Here is a 17,669-nt window from a genome sequence, read left to right on the forward strand (position 1 = left end):
CTCATGAGTTGTTAAAGTTGGCTACTGAGCATGCTTTTAATAGGATAGCCCTGCTACACATGCAGAGTACATTAAGTCAATTACCTTGAAAAGATTTTATATCGATCCTTTGACTAGCAAGTAAGGTTAACATCAAAGCAAAGTAAACATTAAGAACGGAAGCAAATATGTTTGTCCTTGTTATTAAGAGTTCTGTCACGCAGCATACACAGAAGCAAATCATGGTGTAATACTGTTCAATGAACAAGCAAAAATATTAAACATTATGTGAGCGATGAGACAAGCCAGAGTTTTGAACAGGATGACAATTGACTAATCTCAAACTAGGTTTTAAAATAGCAATGTAATAGCAAAGCGTAGGCTAGTCTCAAACTTATTTTTAGATAAATTACCTTCAATTTTTACATTGAGTATTACGCATATAATGCAATAGAGAAGTGTCATCTGTCTATCGGGCCATGAAAAAAACATCAGCACACTCCAGCCAGATAAGGAAACAAACATTTATTAGAAACTGGTAGTTTTAGAGCTAAAAAGGTAAACATATCTTTAAGAGGCAAAGAATACACAATTGAACACAGTCATCATAAAGGCTCATAATGAAAAATTAAATTTGAAAGACCCCATCTTTTCAACATTTGAAAACATCATTACCATAATTTTCAATACTCATAATGGCACTTGCACACTATAAACAAAATGGAGCAAGTCTAGAAGATAGACACTGCTAAAGTCATCTCTGCATCACACGCGCGCACACGCAATACGTTTGCTTATTGGTCACAGTCAAACAAAATAGTTTGGAACTGATCTCACAAATCCCATAAAGATACAAGAACATTGGCAAAACCAAGAAACATTCAGAACAGAAAGGCATTGTACATATGGATGATTTGGATAGAATGACTTTTTGTTTTTTTAAAAACAGTGCAAAGTCCAAGGTTTCCCTAAAGGGAAGGCCAAAAGACACAGCTAAAGCTGCCATTTTCTGAAATCTGATAAAACATCATTTTATAATACAAGTTTTATGGAGTTGTTATATATCAGTTTAGGGAGAATAAACACCAGCCGTGGAAGCACTGAACACAGATATACATCTGATTGCTGTTTGAAAAATATGGCCCAAATAGTCCTCTGTATGTGGAACAAGGGAGGTTCAGGCAGTTTGTCATGTTTGCTTTCTTATTTGTTTGTTAAAAAGAAAAAAATTTAAAAATTTAAAAAGAGACCCTTAATGACCTTAAAGGAACAAAGTTCTTCCTTCAGTAATCCTATTTCAGGAAGTGGTCTAAAAGCAGTTGCTTTCAGAAGGTCAAGAAAAGTATAAAGATAATCCCAAATTTACAAAGATTAAGACACCACACATTGCAGAAAGCAGAAAAAGAGTAACAAATGAGTTCGGCAATAATTGTCACTCTATTTCAGTGTTCAGGCCTGAAGGCAACTGAAATGCAGCATCACCACCACTCCCCCAAAAAGGAAGTCACTTTGGACGTACTTGTACATGGAAATACCTCCTTCCTACATTGAGGAAGTGCTGCTTTTTTTTGAGGGGGAGCTGTTTCTCAAGCACTAACAAGTTCCGTGTGCGTGCTTTGCTTGCTTCATTAACATCAATCTGATGGGCACCCGAGATCAGCAGTCCCATTTGGTCACTTGGACAAAATGCTTCAGTATTTTATCTGCGTTTCACACACGCAGCCAGCATGCACAGAAGAAAAAAAAACTCGCATGACAAACCTGTAAAACCTTTACATAGCGATGCGATCCTCTACTGGCTAAAAGCACATGGTGGACTGTAGCCCTCTGAGTAAGAGAAAGAATGGAGCGTCCAAAATGAGAAGCATTTCTCTCCCCAAGGCAGCTATGATGAGCTCCACTATTGGCTGTATTACAATCACTATCAGCTTAATACTGGATCCTCCACCCCGTTTTTAAGCTGTAACTTGCACTTGTATGGCATGGATCTAGTAACCAAGCTTTTTCTGCTCCTGTATATTACCATCCTATAAAACGTACAGCTGTAACCCAAAGCTTGTCATGGTTAATGGTGCTAGTGCTTACAAGTGCAATGAAAAGCAGGTCCAGTGAAGCAAGTTATGAAAATCACTGATTGTATTACAAAAATACCGTGTAAATCCATTTGAGGTATTCTGATACCATGGAACAGCAATTTCTCAGGCTCTTATTCTTTAAGTTAAAAAAAAAAAAGGTTAGCCTGAAGATAAAGGTGATGGGCTACATTTTAATGTGTTATTACATCTTTGTCTGTATCTAAGATCCTATTTTTTTTTATGAACTTAACATTAAGTCTTCAAAAATAACAATAGTAAGTGCTTACTTCTAGGCGTGCAAAATGTTGCCTGTGAATTGCTTGAGTATAGGCAGCATGACAAAACAAAAAGTCACTTTCATATATTCAGTATCAAGACAGTATAAACTTCTCCTATCTTTGGTTTGATCCAAGCCAAATACACATTTAGAGAAGACAAATAAAAAAAAAAAGCCAATGAGTAAAATATGCATGATTTCCTGAAAATATAAACATATTGTTGATTTAAAGATAGTTTCTTGATTTTTATTAAAAACTCAGTGACATTTTAAAGTGCAATATAGGTATCTGTTTAGAAATGGTGAACTAGAATTTAAGAAAGTTTCTTCCAACTTCAGGGCAAAAGTAGAAGTTGCAGCATCTCTCCGCAAAGATCTGTCTCTAATTGTGAGAGCAGATTACTTGAGAAATAATTTTTGTTCTGTTCCAATAACATTGGAAGCATTTCACCTTTTTCCTTCATTTCATGCTATTCCCAAATTCTGCTTCATTTTTTCATATACGACATAGCTGATGCTGACAGCTGGAAGCACTTTCATAAAATTAGGGGCTATGCCCCTATAAAGTCCTCGGATTCCCTCATTAGCAATAATTCTTTGAAAGAGACCGACCATGTTTAGCTGTGGAGCTCCTTCCACTGAGGCTAGAACAAAAAGATAATGTGTTATACAACAGTTGTAGTAATATTAACATTCTTAAGCAAGTATTAAACACCTGGGTGGTGAGCCTACTGTCACCTCTAGGGCCATTGATTAAAACTTGAGTCCTCACAGAGAGGCAATCTCTCCAATCCCAGACATTTGAGAGATATCCACGTGTCTAAATCCCACTGAAAAGCATCATCCACCTACATTCCTTTGGAAATCTAGACTCCTATCCTTAGTCTGTGCACAAACCTGTCAAGCAAAAATCTCAGCTATGAAACTGGCTTTATGAAATGTCCTCCAGAGCAAACATTGCTGTCTACCTTCACAGGATGATGCAAGTCCGTTTCATTTTACCTCTAAAATTTAGGAAACATTCTAACTTTTAGAAAAGTGCTCCCAGACTATGACAGGAGCTCTATGTCTGGTAGTCCTTATGGAACATGGCTCTCAGAGTACACAGAGCACTAGTGTCTGAAATGTGACATCTGAATTAAGTACAATGAAGGACAACGTTGGGGGTAACAGGGAGAAGGGACCAACGTTAAGAAGACTTTTTCCAGGTAAGTCCTGGGTTTTCCAAGTTGGGTTTTCTTATTCCCACGTCTCTGCTACAGCTATCCCAAATGATACGATTTTGATGTGATGACACAGAAACATTTTCAGTACAACAGGACTCACCTTGAGCCTGCATGCGTGTTCGGATAAGAGCAAGAGGGTAACTGGCTAACTGCCCACATGTGCTGGAAACAGTACCACATCCCAGCAATACAAAAACACCTGGGTTAGCAGAGCTTGATGCATAGTGTTCTAGCCAGGTACTCTTTAAGAGCTGCCAAGATATAAAATTAAATAATAAGACATGAGATCTGCATTCAAGAAAGTAAACAAATACATCTTTACTCATAAGAAATCTTATGGGCTCAATCCTGAAAAGCACCAGTTACGCCAGTCCGACCTGCTTACTTTTAAAGTGCACAGGTAAAGACCTTAGCACACGGGTAAGGACTTTAACCAGCCTACAGTAGTTAGTGCCTAGAAGAGAAATCCTTAAAAGATCCAGCAGCAGCAACAGCGCCCATGTTCTAGACCTGTTAATACTTTGGGGGGAGGAGGAGGGGAACACAACTCAGCACCCCACAGGGTGCAACAACAGCTCGCACAACTGTGCACGTCACCCCATGCAGAAGCAAGGGTGCGAACTGTAGAAAAGAACTTCCATACTGCTTTGAAAACGTTTGCTCAAGCAATTCTGCTGATTACTACTGCAGTGTCACAAAAAGATTTGTCTAGACTCAGAAAAACCCTATGTGCACCTGAGTTACCTCACACACTTTGAAGCAACACCTAGCATCTAAGGTAGATAAAACATTTTCATTGTTACTGATGAGTGTAAGAGGTGCCAGTTCCTCTTGAAAGGAAAGACAGCAGTGTTTCAAACACCTCACAACAACTGTGTATCAGCCACAAAGAATTCTGGTGATATGCACAGATATACAAGGAATTCAGGTTACTATAATCCAATTATAAATCAGAGAAAATGGCAAAAAAAAATATTAAGTATCATAAATGCAGGATAGGTAACAAAATATGAGTATCCTATCAGGTTTTTAAGGCCATATTTGCTATAGAACAGGTACGTTCCAGTCCAACAGGGTTATCTGAGTATGGAAGCATGTTGTATTGCCCAGGTCTATATAACCCTGCCTTATGAGTAGATTTCTTGTTTGGTACTGTCGCACGTAAGGGCCCATCGGCACAGGCACTCCTCCAGGAGGGGCAAACAAACAAAAACATTAAAGTCTAGTAAGATTAGTGGAAATTCTCATTTATCTATATTAAATTGAAGGCAACTGTAATACTACAAGTGTATTACAAATCTAACTAATGATACAGGTATTCTAAATAATAGTTACCCTTTTTGTAAATTAACTAATGAAAGCTACACGCGTTCAGTGGTCTAAACTCACCTCATAAACAGCAAGGTCAATGCCAGCGTAAGGAATTATACCCAGAATATTAGGAATATAGCCTTTGTAGAAGGCCTTTACACCTTCTCTTTTTAAGATCTTCTTAGCGCAGTCAAACATCCCCGAATATTGCCCTGTTTTACCCACAGCCAATCTGGTCTTTAAAACCTAAAGTGGAAAAAATAGTAGCCTTAATTACATACCTATTTATTAATGTATTTTATAAACACAGGAACACACAGTAACTCTCTGCTTATTCAATTGCCTGGAACTGCTTTGCATTTTGGTACTTCAAATCTCCTTTGTGATGACTACTATTACGGCTTTGTTAGCAGGAGGCTTCTTCAGGTTTTATCATTAGCGCAGAGTAGCATGCATACTACCACACACTAGCTTACAAATTATTAGCCTTTTAAAATTGCATTTTAGCTTTCTTTTCTTGATTAAAACAGGCAGATTTCTGATCAACTTGAAGGCAACAGTGTGGGCAATTTTTAATAGAAGCATTAGCTAAAGAACAAGTGAGACCATTAACATACTAGCAGATCACACTTCTGATCTGGGAACAGCAAAGCATATTAAGAAAATAATCTTTCAAAAAGCACGACCCTTTGAGAGGTAGTTAAGGGATATAAAGATTGTGCCTCACCACTGAAACCCAGCATCTGATTAATAATGCAAGTAAGTCTATACAGCATCTTCGGACAAAGAAATTAATAACAGTATCCAAAAGAAACCACAGAGGGAATTTCCTGAGCAAGAATTTGGCCTACTTTAAAGTCTCGTAAGACTGCAGCTTCCTCAGGATTTTCCTGGCACTTTGCTTTTCTCTTAGAAACACCCTAAAAAACACTTCTAGGACACTATTATATCTTTGTTAGGAAGACCAGAGCATCTTATTGTAGAATAGTTCACCTGCCTCCATTGATCAGTATAATCCAGACGATCCACATTAACATTTCAGTTATTCTGTAACTTAACCTATCTCTGTACTCAGGCTAGCTGTGATTCAGCACCTCTAGCAGCAAGGATGCTATTTAAAGAGAAATCATTGTCACTGCAGCAATGAAAACAGCTAAGTTCTATTCCTACTGACACCCCTCCCTATGAAAAAGGTATTTAGGTTACATTTTCCATTATTTCCAAATCTTGATGTCGGTATTGGTTTAACCCCAGACCCAACATATATTCCAGTTATTTGCACAAGAAGGTAACCTTTCTGGGGAACCAGCAGTAAAGGAAGTACATCCCACTTCTATTTAAAAAACAGCAGGATGTGAAATAGCTACGCTAAAGCAGTTAATATATTAACGCTAGTTAAACTGCAACATATGTAGTACCACACAGAAATATATCCCACAGAGGAAAGAACAGTTAATCCACCCAGCCTCAACTGTAGCTGTTACATTCTCCCTCCTCACTGATCTCCTCATCAGACCCAGCTCCCAATCACAATGCAACAGAACTTCATCAGTTTGGTTACAGACAAGACCATTCCTTGCTTATATACAGTGGGAAAAAGTTTTATGCCCAATTTAGAAAATAGCTTGAATACGTACTTAATTTTAAATGCGTTCTTGGATATTTTTCCCCCCTGAACTAAATTTATAGTTAAATAATATTATAGACAATATTATACAGCCAAATATATAGAAAAGTGACAAGTATCAATTAGAACATAGTATATTCTAAAATGCCTAATACTGAAAGTCTGAAAGGAAGTCCAAAGTAAAAATAATTAGGATATAGGAATATAGAAGAATTCCTACCATACTTTCAAGAGCAAAATGGGTTTTACTTTGGAAGTGAACCAGACATTTGGCGGTCTCCAATGGAAGCAGATTCTCTGTTGCTTACCTCCATGGGATAAATAGAAGTTTGTGCTGTTGCTCCAGCCAAAGAACCAGATACAAATCTTTCCACGGTGCCTAACTTTCCATCATCCTTAGTGAGTATCTTCTTATACTGTATAGTTAAAACACATAAAATAAACATCACATGCTTTTTAGGAGCAGCAAGAGTTATTATGAGAGGCAGGAGTACAGTACAAAGTGTCTTTTCAAGCTGTACTTACTTTTTCATGTACGTACAGTTACATTCACCAACCCAACAAGTTTAGCACTATACTCACTGCAACTCTGTGGACAAAGATTCTCAAGAATACAATAAATATTCCAGCCTGCAAGAACCCTTTACATTAAACACCTCAGTCACCCACAGTTCTGTCAGGTATTCTACAAACAGCCAACCCAAGGGTACCCACACTATGGCCCTCAGATAACGAAGAGGAACCCAACTCCCTTGCAGATCCAGTTCTCCAATCAAAGAATGAAAGATCAATTAGCACATTCACAGAGACACTTAGAGAGCTGTACATACTGTTTCATTCAAGGCAGAGATGCCATCATGCAAGAATGTGCCATCAGCTCCCAAAAGGCAGAGCAAGAGTAAGGAATACTGTGCTCGAAGTTACTCTAAGGCATCAAAATCTGCTGTTCAGTCTTGCAATATCCCAAAGCTTACTTGATTTTTTGTTGCTTTTATTTCATAGTTGTACAGAGACGTGCAATATGTTCATTTAGTCTTACGTGAGGCACTAGCAAGCCGCACAGAGGAAAAATAAAGATCATTTAACTACACCAGAACTGGAGTTCATTTTCTAAAGGAGGATTAGGCCTTAACATGATGCTTAAAGCTTATTCAGAGGTAAATATAACTCCAAAATCCAGGCTGAGGGCATCTTACATAGCACCATGATACTTGACTTAAAAAGAATCCTGTGTAAGTTCAGCTAGCATAAAGTGCTAAGTTTTTGGTTGTTGTCACTTCGAAGCAACAAACTAGATATTAATGCAGTACTCCACATAAAGCTATGCAGACTGGAGGACAGTTTAAAATGCATGACAGATTTAGTTTATTTACACCGCTTATAATACAATAGCAAAATCTGCCTAATACCAAGTATTCTATTAACAGAATAAATAGACTGTTTTAAATCTGAAAGTCTCTCTAAATTACTGTGACAAAATCCCCAACCATGATAAGAACTCCTATATAATACAACAGTGCAAATAATGAACAGTGAGAGTGATGTAGTATTTTATTTACCATTATTTTCATTCCCGATTTATCATCCTACCTGTTCATAAGCCCAGAACTTAATAGCTGTTTCAGGAGCTATTTTCACAACATTTACACCATTCCCCCTCCAGAGGGATCGGACACCACCTTCTTTCAACATTTGCTTAAAACCACTGGCTATATTCATTTTGTTTGATTTTGAACCATGAACCTAAAAAAAACCAAAGTCACAGTAAAGAACACTGCTCTGATTAGATTGTAAAACTCATCACCCAAGTATTAAATTGCTTAAATATATGAACTAGCAAAACCACATCCACTACTGAAAAAAAAAAATCTTATTTTAGTGGCACAAGTACTGTAATATTTTGTTTACATTTTTGCCAGTGTGACTATGGAAAGGACAATTTTTATGAACACACAATATGGAAATTGTCAAAACATAAGTAGACCTCCAGAATTTAGATATTGTATTTGGCCATCAGTTTTCCATAACAGCTCTCTGAAAACTGAAGTGATACGCTGGAAACCAAAAAGTTCTTGAACATTGCACCTACCTGCATCATCACTTTAAGGCGATCTAACGGTGCTGTACCTGTTCGAGAGACAGCACCAGCCACGCCTCCTGCCAACAGCTGTCTCCACCACTGTCCAGTCTTTTTCTCTTCCTCTGTGAACTCATCTGGAACAGTCAAACTATCTCCTATGTCCAACACCTATTAGAATCCAAAGCAAAGATGTGCAAATAACTCTCTCATTCCATCATCTCAATTTTATCAACAGTTCTAATTCCAAATTAACCTACTACCTGAGAATATGTAAATAAAATGCTAGTTAAAAATAAAAAAAAGCTCTAATTTACATTCTATAACTAACTTGCTATGGATTGCTATTGCTATTCAATGAATAGCAACTTTTAACAACTTCTACATAGATATGAGTAATAACACCACAGACCCACCATTTCAAAGCCTGCACCATCATCACTAAAAATTGTGACAAATTTCTGCCTTGAATATAGCCCAAACAAAGGCATTCTGTCATGATTAGTAGACCTTTACAGCCAACGTTAAAGCTCAAATGCTTATAAGTTGCGGCTAACCTTTCACCAGACAGCCTTCTGGGATTAGTTTGGTAATCTCCTAAGGACGCTAACAAGAGATTTCTCTCTCATGGTAATTTATTCACACATATGTGGGATTTCTCCTTCCCCCCACCCCCCCTAACATTTAAAAGTAGCATTTTTATAGCTGATATATTGGAATATTCTATTTCCGGTAGCTGCTGTGTATTATCTTACAAAATGACAAATTTGACTAACACTTTATAAATTTTCTTATCGTTAGTTACACTGAAAGACACATTAATGACTTTCTTCAGCTATAACAGTTTGAAATTTCATTCAGAGGTCCATGTTTGTATTACCATTCAATTTCATCAGAGAACATTACTATAGGCTTTAGCGATAAAGCTGTCCATCACATAGGACTGTGGAATCTCACATACCACTTAAACATACTCACTGCTCTTCACGTAATTTATAACCATGATATATGAGAAAAAATACACTGTAGATAATGCAAAGGCAATATTATGCATAAATTAAACTTATAAAGAGGCAGGAATGTTTTAGTAACTGATAAGTACTGACCAGAAAGCGCGTTAACTGATAAACTCTTTTTTTAAACTACTGTTGATTTTAATTGTAGACACGACATCCCCAGTTTATGCTGCGTTCCCTATCTGTTAAGTAGACAGAATACTGTCTTAGTCATTTGGAACACAAGAATTGCGGGATGCAGATTACAGTTACAGCCACTGGACAAACAGGGCAAGCACCAACTATTCTGGATATTGAACATAGAACAGATTAATTGAAAAATCCTGTCATCTTTCTGATATTCGTGGTTTCCAAGTAAGGTGTCATCAGTTGCTCAACTACATGGAGTCATCAAAAGATCAGTCGGAACTCTCAAAATATAAATTCAATGTTCTTAGGGATATTATGCATATCTACCAGGGTTTAAACCTTGTGTCTACCCAGCCCTAAACACAACTAAGAAAAAAAGTGAAATTTGATGGGGGTTTATAATAGAAAGGCCACAGCTACCAACTCATAATTATAACTCTATGCCAATGCAGCTATCTGCTTGGAAGAGTCTGACAGCAATTAAAGTTTTACAATAAAAACAGAATTGGAAGAGCTGTCAATGCCAGCCAGGCATGGGAGGTCTCACATCTGCTCTTATCTGAAACACCAGCTGCGTTGCCGTATAGCTGGATTTTGGCTGCTGTGATAACTGGGTCATCAGCTGACCACAACACTGGAAGATCACAAGAGACTTCTAAAATTGTTTCTTGGGGGTAACTAATGACATTCCATAATGAAAAAGAATATAGATCTTATGTTTAATAATAGTAATACAAAGCATTTTATTAAAGCAAAGGGTTTTTTTCCCACTAAGTAAGCTCGGACCAGGACTATCTGATCTCATAGCAGTGCTTCAAGTGTTTTCTTCAGCAAACAGGGAGCTAACTCCCTTTTGGCAAGCATTTCTGAATTGAGGTTGTACGGTGTGAAACACTCAAAGCTTTCAGATCTCATAAACTGTTTTTTATTATGGAAATGCTGACTAATCCCTGAAGATATAAATGGTCTCACTATATTCAAAGAAATCTTTCTTTACCTAACTTTATGGATTACTCCAATAATCTACAGGAAGAATATTTAGCAAACAGGATTACTATTGGTTTACTTACTTTATTATTTGTTCTTAAAAGTCAGTCACTGAGGTGGCAAGAGCTCCATTCAATAGTAACTTAAAAAAATTTATCTGCACAGTGGATAGCCTATTGCTGTACATTCTGTCATTCTTAAATGAAATTCTATAGCACAAAAGAGTGTGAGAACACGTGCACAGATAGTCATCACTAATGACACCAGTGATTTTATGATAATGATAATACTGCGATATAAATGCAAATACTGAACTAATTTCAACATACGAAACAGTTAAAATGTTTCTATAATTTGTTTCAACACATCAAAAGCACTGACCATAGGAATGTACTGTAATGTGAAAAGAAAAAGATTTAATATTGTGGTTATTATCTTTCTGTGGACTATCTCCAAAGGAAGAAAAGGATTCTTTCCTGAGAATTACTGATAATTATTGGCAAAGTTTAGATGAAGCTCTTTGTTCAGAAGAAACTCACATCACACTATCCTGCTTGTAAACAGGAGAGCACAAAGTGAAAAGGAAAACCAAACAATCTTAAATACAGGTATGCTTGAAATATAACAACTGTGAAGCTGTTATACTCAATATTGCAAATTAACCCAGCAGAGATGAACTAAGAGCTGCATTAAGTTAGAAGAAAAGTTGAACTTACAGTGGAATGTTTCCAATATCGAATTATTTCCTCAATGTCTGTAGCTGGGTTAAACATAAAGTGATCTCTCCACTCATTCCAGTCTACTGTCATTGTCCCATCAGCATCAATACTGAAAAGAAATTGAACAAAAATAGATAAGGAAACAGTAGCAGGGATGTTTTTTTGTTCTGTTTTGTTGCCCCCCCCCCCCCCCCTTTTTTTTTTTTAATATTGGCCTTCAAATCAGTGACAACTGACTGTAAATTCCATATGGAGACTTCAGGGCTGAATCTGCCATGGCCTTTCAATACTATGGTTTTCTTATCCAAGTGCATCTGGCATATTCAATTTAAAAACATAATATAACACTTCAGTCTATCAACAACATTTACAGGGAAATGAGATAACATTCGCCTCCCAGAACTAGATGCTCAAATAGTGACTAGAATTACTATCACCCAAGAACAGATGGAATATTAATCAATTCCTATAAAGGCATCACTGAAGGTACCAACACCTTTCAAAGTTATAATCCCATTTATCCTGTTCTCTGAATTATAAAAATATAGTAATTAAAAATACAAAGAAGCTTAAAATACTTTAAGAAATAATAATTCCCGACCTTTGCAGAATCTTTTCTGCCTGTTTTTCTGAAATGCTTATACCCAGTATCTTGAGGGACTGTACAACTTCTGATGCTTCAATTTTTCCTTGAAACATTAAAAGAAAGATGATACATATTTAAAACATGGAGTTTAATACACTTAGCACCTTGGAGCTCACTAAGTTCCATTGTAACACCTACATAATAGCAAAGATAATTTAATATCAGTTTAAACACAGATGATGTATTTTACTACAAGGACTGAGAGAAGGTAGTACATTAAAATCATGCAACCAAATGAGATGCAAACATTCAGTGAGTTAAAAACTATTTTATCTTTAATACTTAGAAACTTCCTTATAGTTTCTCCATCTGGGGAACAAAGAGCCCCAGATCAATGGACCTGGAAGATAATAAAAAGAAAAAAAGACTATAATAATTTATTATTTCAATCTATAGTAAACTATAATTATGATCCTATTAAGGAAAAGAAATAGAGGTTCCATATTCACAACTTTTTGTCTCCAGTTTAGACAAAGAATATAAATGAAGGTAAGTTTCTTCAAACAATGTTTGAACAAGTAAAATAAATCAAGGCATACCATCATTGTTTTTGTCCAGGCTCTTAAATGCCAGTTTCATCTTTTTCTCATGATCTTTAAGATACTGCATAAATTCTTCAAAATCAAGCTGTCCATCCTGGTTAGTATCTCCAGCTTTAAAAATTTTCTGTTGAGAGAAAATTCAACATTTGACTTTTCCAAATCACCACAGGTCACAAAGCAACAGCAGCAGAGCAGCCCTGGCTTTAAGAAAAGCATCATATTGGTCACTTTGGGAGTCAAATCAGGAAAACACCTAAGCATACACTTCAGAGCTATATTTTGTTTTCAGAATTTAACACACACTCAAGTATTTCCATAAAGAGAGAAAACACTCATCAGCAAAGATAGATTTAAGAAAGCATTATTTATCTTTACATAACTTTACTATTCAAAGATTTCAAGGTTTCTTACCAGCACTGGCAAGCTACACATACAGGCATCAAATAATTTGTTGAGGAAGAAGTGGGGGACAGGACAAAATCATGAAAGAGAACAACTTTAAGCCTGTGACTTTCCCAGTTATACATGAAATTTGTCAATACATCAGTAAAATTAAACTAATACAGTCTTAACTATCCTCTTTAATCCAGTGGTCTATTAGTTATGAATTATAAAGATAAAAATACAAATAGCAATTAACTGCTGACCAAAAAAAAAAAAAAATACAAAGGATCTCGCCTGACCAGCACTTCCACCCCCCAGGGTTTGAGAGGGCAGGGCTTTCTGCTGCAAACTGAAGCCCTAATAAAAATTTAAAAGAAACAACAGACTTGTAACAAATAGAAGCACAGTTATCTTCCATTTTTGCATGTGTTTCCTAGTAACTGTCCTGCAGATAAGAAACATCTACATGTAAAATTAACTACAAGCTGAATGCATGCTATACAGTTGCCACCACTGCAGGAAACAAGTCTGAAATGCAGCCTAGGCACACACTTCATCAAGAAAGTGCCAGAATACTTTACCATCTTTGTGTGTGAAAACATACTTCTTAAAAAAAGGGAAATTACAGCAGCCCCCCCCCAAGCATCAGCCTGTAACTGCTGAGGCATGTCTTCAAAGGCAAAGCCCCGAGAAGAGCGAAGCCCAGGCTAACAAGCTCTGCAGGATTTATTATCCTGGGCTTTACGCCACAGCAAGGGCTGCTCCGCACACGGAGGGCTGCAGAGAGAGCAGCGGGGCCGAGGAGAGGCAAGGGCCCCAGCAAACCGCCACAGGCGCTTCCATCCGCTCTCACACTTCCACAGTGCTGCCATCTCCTCTGGCAGGGTGCGCAGGAAGCAGGCAGGGAAATCCACCCCAAAACCCTGCTCTAGAACACAAGATTTGAGGGGAAGTTATGCCTCATCTCTTCGTTTGGGCATCAGTCCCTGTGGTTGCCCCCAGTGTGTGAAATCTTACGGGGGCAGCGCTCCGTACAAGACGGACAGGAGACCAACCTGACCGCACAATCTCTTCATTCATTTGCAGTAAGTTTCAGAGCACTTCAGGGTACACGTAAAGCATATGCCAAAAATTCTTCCAAATATCTTCCATTTTGCAGACTGCCTTGCGCAACTGTAGTTTCTGAATAAAGTAACTCTCAACAAGATTTGCACGGCTGTTCTAATCTGCAAAATCTGTTTTTAATCATTTTGTGTACTCCGCTATAATTAGTAGAAGTCCTCAAAAGACCAAAGTCCAACAAGTTCTAGCCTACAGAAACTAAACATAAAGGAAGTTGAAAAATCCCGTGTATTTGTTGCAGGTGTCTGGAAAAAAATTGAAGACATCTGAAGACATTTATATTGCCTCCTTTATCTTTCCTATCCCTCTACTAAAAGAAATGTACTTTAATCTCAAGAAAACAAGATTTGTAAGATTATCATATATTTCTCAATGGAAGGAAGACGATGTGGTACTCCACAGTGAAATAAGCAGCAAATTATTTACCTCTCATAATACAGCAAGTTATGCACAATAAAATCAACTGAAGTTACCGCATACTCAGATAAAGGTGTTTGGTATCAGCTTAGAAAAATAGTGTTCTTAGTATAGTCCTAAGTCCAGCTTGATTGTAATTTCTGTTAATAACCTGTCAACAAAAATATACTCATCAATTCAGTTTCATGCCCTTGCCAATATGGTTAGGGCTGTTCAGAATTTCCCATTACTAAAAAAAAAAAATTTACTTTTATTGAAGTTTATGGATGCATTCCTGACCATGACTTTCTATAACAAGAAATTAAGAAAAGCTAATGGATTAACCATTCAAAAAACCCCAAACAAACATATAAAAAAAACCAAACCAAAAAACACCATTAAAAGTTACTCTAGCCAGGAAAGAGTCCCCCCCTCAAAGACACTGCAATCTCAACCCGTCTTGCACTCCACGCACGGCACCTCATACCGCAGGATCCGAGTGCCCTGCTAGACTCCCACAAGCTACTGAGAAGAGGCAATTTATGTGGCAGTCATACATGCACTGACAGAATTCTAATCAACGCAAATTGTTACTATTCCCTACTGCTCTCTGAACTACACAAGCAAAAATGTAGAACAAGGGAAGTGTTGTTCTGGCTCACAGATATGACAAAACTTTAACTAAATTCCAATTACAAAACCTCCACTGCGGAGGACGACATGAGCTAAAGAAAATGGAAATTCCTGGGAGGTTTAGAGAGCTGGCAATTAGCGTGTGTGAAGGGGGGCACCTTTCATTTCATCTGCCAAACGAGCGGATTTTATATTGCAACAACTAGAAAGGATAAGCACAAACATACTCTCCATTCCCTACTTTTGTTTTTACAGTTATTTTCCAGACTTCAAGCCAGTCTCAGCCACTCTCGGTGCAGCAGAACAGAAGCGACAGGGAACAAAGACGTATGCATTCCCTCAGCAGGCACATGCATTTTTCTCACATTACAAATCTAAAAGTTCATACAAACAAAAGCCTCTTGCTGTCTATGAAATGTACTAAATTATGTGGGTGTTAAAGTTTCAGATTAAAACCAGTAATTTGCAAGTTTGTGGAAAAAACAGGAACCCTGTAAGGAGCTTGCGTTCCACTTGGAGGGCAGAAACTCCCTCGTGGGGGGTTATGTACTCCATGGGCATAGCCAGCAGGAAGACACTTGATTCTGTGGCACACTAACTCCCAGGTAGAAACTGCCCATTCATGGCATCGAATAATAATTCAGGTTGGAAGGGACCCCTGGAGGCCATCAAGCACAACCCTGGCTCAAAGCACGTCTAATTACATCACGTTGCACAGGACCACGTTCAATTGAGTCTTGGACATCTCCAATAACGGAGATTCCACAGCCTCCCCAGGCAACCTGTTCCAACATTCAATCACCCTGACTGCAGTGCAACAAGGAATCCAGCTCTGCTGTTCTGCATTTACTATACCACCAGATTTTGCACAGTTACAACCACTTGTCTCTGTGCCACTTCCTGGTTCACCAACTTGTCTGATGGAGGAGGACTGGATGCATTTTAAAACAGGCATGCTTACAACAATAGAGCAGGAACCAAACTAGATGCCAGTCCTCGCTTGGAAGTCCTGAGAAACAATGTTCAGCATGCCTGCCACGTAAACCCTGCCATTTCTTACTACAGACTTACTGTGGGATCACCTCACCTTTATGTAGGCCCAGCCCCAAGAGGAAAATGTTTCTTTTTCAAGGCGTGCCATTTCTTTTCTCATTGTCTAAAAACTTTAACCCCAAGCAATAAAGATAATTCACTAGATAAAATTAAATGGTGACCACGTAAAGAATTGCTAATTACTGATAGATACAGGAAGACGGTTCAGATGATCTTTCCTTTTAATGCTATGGGCCTTCATACGTACTGACGACAATGCTCCTGTGCCAACTTATTTGGTCATGACACTGCCACCTTCTTTTCTCTTTTTTTTTTTTTTTTTTTAAATTCTGGTACTTTTGTTCTTTTTCTGCTGTATATTTTGTTAATACAGCTGCTTTCAAAGTCCTGCACAGCGAGGCAACACCAATGTGAAAGGCTACAAGTAGACTGAAACACTGAAGAATTTTATTTTTTAAATTTCTGAATTATATAAAGCATGTTGCAGTGTTGAATTCCTACTCCTCCAGAAGACCTCTGTATTTGGTGTGGAAACGTAAGCCAGCAGGTCTGTTGAAAAAAAAAGAAATCAGAAAATTTACAGACAGGCTTTATATATACCTAAAAATCCTGACGCTCTGCAAGTGGCCTGATGAATTATTAGATTACTCTGTGCCAAAGTTATGAACTTTAACACATTCATAGCTACAATGTAAAGACAGAGAATGCAAGACACTAGAAAACTTAATGCTTTTATGTAGACTTTTCTTTTAAATTCATAGTTTAATTTTCATATTACTCAGTGTTATTTTTTGTGTATTGTGCATAAGCCTTCACATTCTGGGTACAAAACTGAATTGTGCATGAAAGGTGGGGCTGCTCAGTACAAATGATTACCAACCATCTATTCATTAGCTTGTTATTTCAGGTAATTAATATAATGTAAAGAATAATTAAAAGGAAGTGATCCATCAAGAAGTTACGGGGTATTTCTGGCTTCCTGTCACGTATTTACAAAACACATGTATCTAAGTGTTGTTTTCTTACTTAATTGGTGCAATTAGCAATTCATTGTTCTGCAACCTATGAGTTGAGAGTTCCAAAGGGCACAGTTACAAATAGTGCATAGAAAAACCACCAGCACCACAGTAAGAACAGCATCGTGTCTTCGGACATTCACAAATTTCACGTTTTCTTTTAACACCAGAGTTACATATGAAACCAATCACGATATTCCCTTCTTCTCTTCTCCCCTTTTTCTATTCTTTCCCCGTTTACCTCCAAAATAATTCGTGACAGTCATTCACATAGCTCTGCATTCTACAATTTTAAGTTATTCTACTGTAATCTTATTGGAAGCCAAATTCAGTCACAGCTCAAGCATACACAGCTCCTCCCTCTTTACTGGATATGCACCCTACAATACTGAAAACTAACATTGTCCTTTTCCTATCTGTATCTGCCAAGACTACACACATTTATGACACAATG

General features: G+C 37.5%; 1 protein-coding gene across 1 annotated transcript; it reads right to left on the reverse strand.

Annotated features, from left to right (window-relative positions):
- Positions 1 to 1,736: 1,736 nt before the first annotated feature.
- SLC25A24 (solute carrier family 25 (mitochondrial carrier; phosphate carrier), member 24) lies at positions 1,737 to 13,867 on the reverse strand. Its single transcript, XM_009324227.1, has 10 exons — positions 13,741 to 13,867; positions 12,609 to 12,746; positions 12,025 to 12,112; positions 11,421 to 11,532; positions 8,585 to 8,743; positions 8,086 to 8,238; positions 6,804 to 6,911; positions 4,947 to 5,114; positions 3,658 to 3,808; positions 1,737 to 2,975 (listed from the first exon to the last, which is right to left on the reverse strand). Exons 1-10 carry the CDS (start codon positions 13,865 to 13,867, stop codon positions 2,797 to 2,799), a joined length of 1,383 nt encoding a protein of 460 aa, XP_009322502.1. The 3' UTR covers positions 1,737 to 2,796.
- Positions 13,868 to 17,669: the final 3,802 nt, after the last annotated feature.

This window comes from Pygoscelis adeliae, unplaced genomic scaffold (genome assembly GCF_000699105.1).
Source record: "Pygoscelis adeliae isolate BGI_AS28 unplaced genomic scaffold, ASM69910v1 Scaffold265, whole genome shotgun sequence".
NCBI classification, from domain to species: Eukaryota; Metazoa; Chordata; class Aves; order Sphenisciformes; family Spheniscidae; genus Pygoscelis; species Pygoscelis adeliae.

Coding starts and splice junctions, on each gene's coding strand:
- SLC25A24 (XM_009324227.1), bottom strand. CDS start 13,867: ATGGCAGCACTGTGGAAGTGTGAGAGCGGATGGAAGCGCCTGTGGCGG. Junction 8,744..11,420: donor GATATTGGAAACATTCCACT/GTAAGTTCAACT, acceptor GGATTCTAATAG/GTGTTGGACATAGGAGATAG. Junction 5,115..6,803: donor CTTCTATTTATCCCATGGAG/GTAAGCAACAGA, acceptor TTTCCACTTTAG/GTTTTAAAGACCAGATTGGC.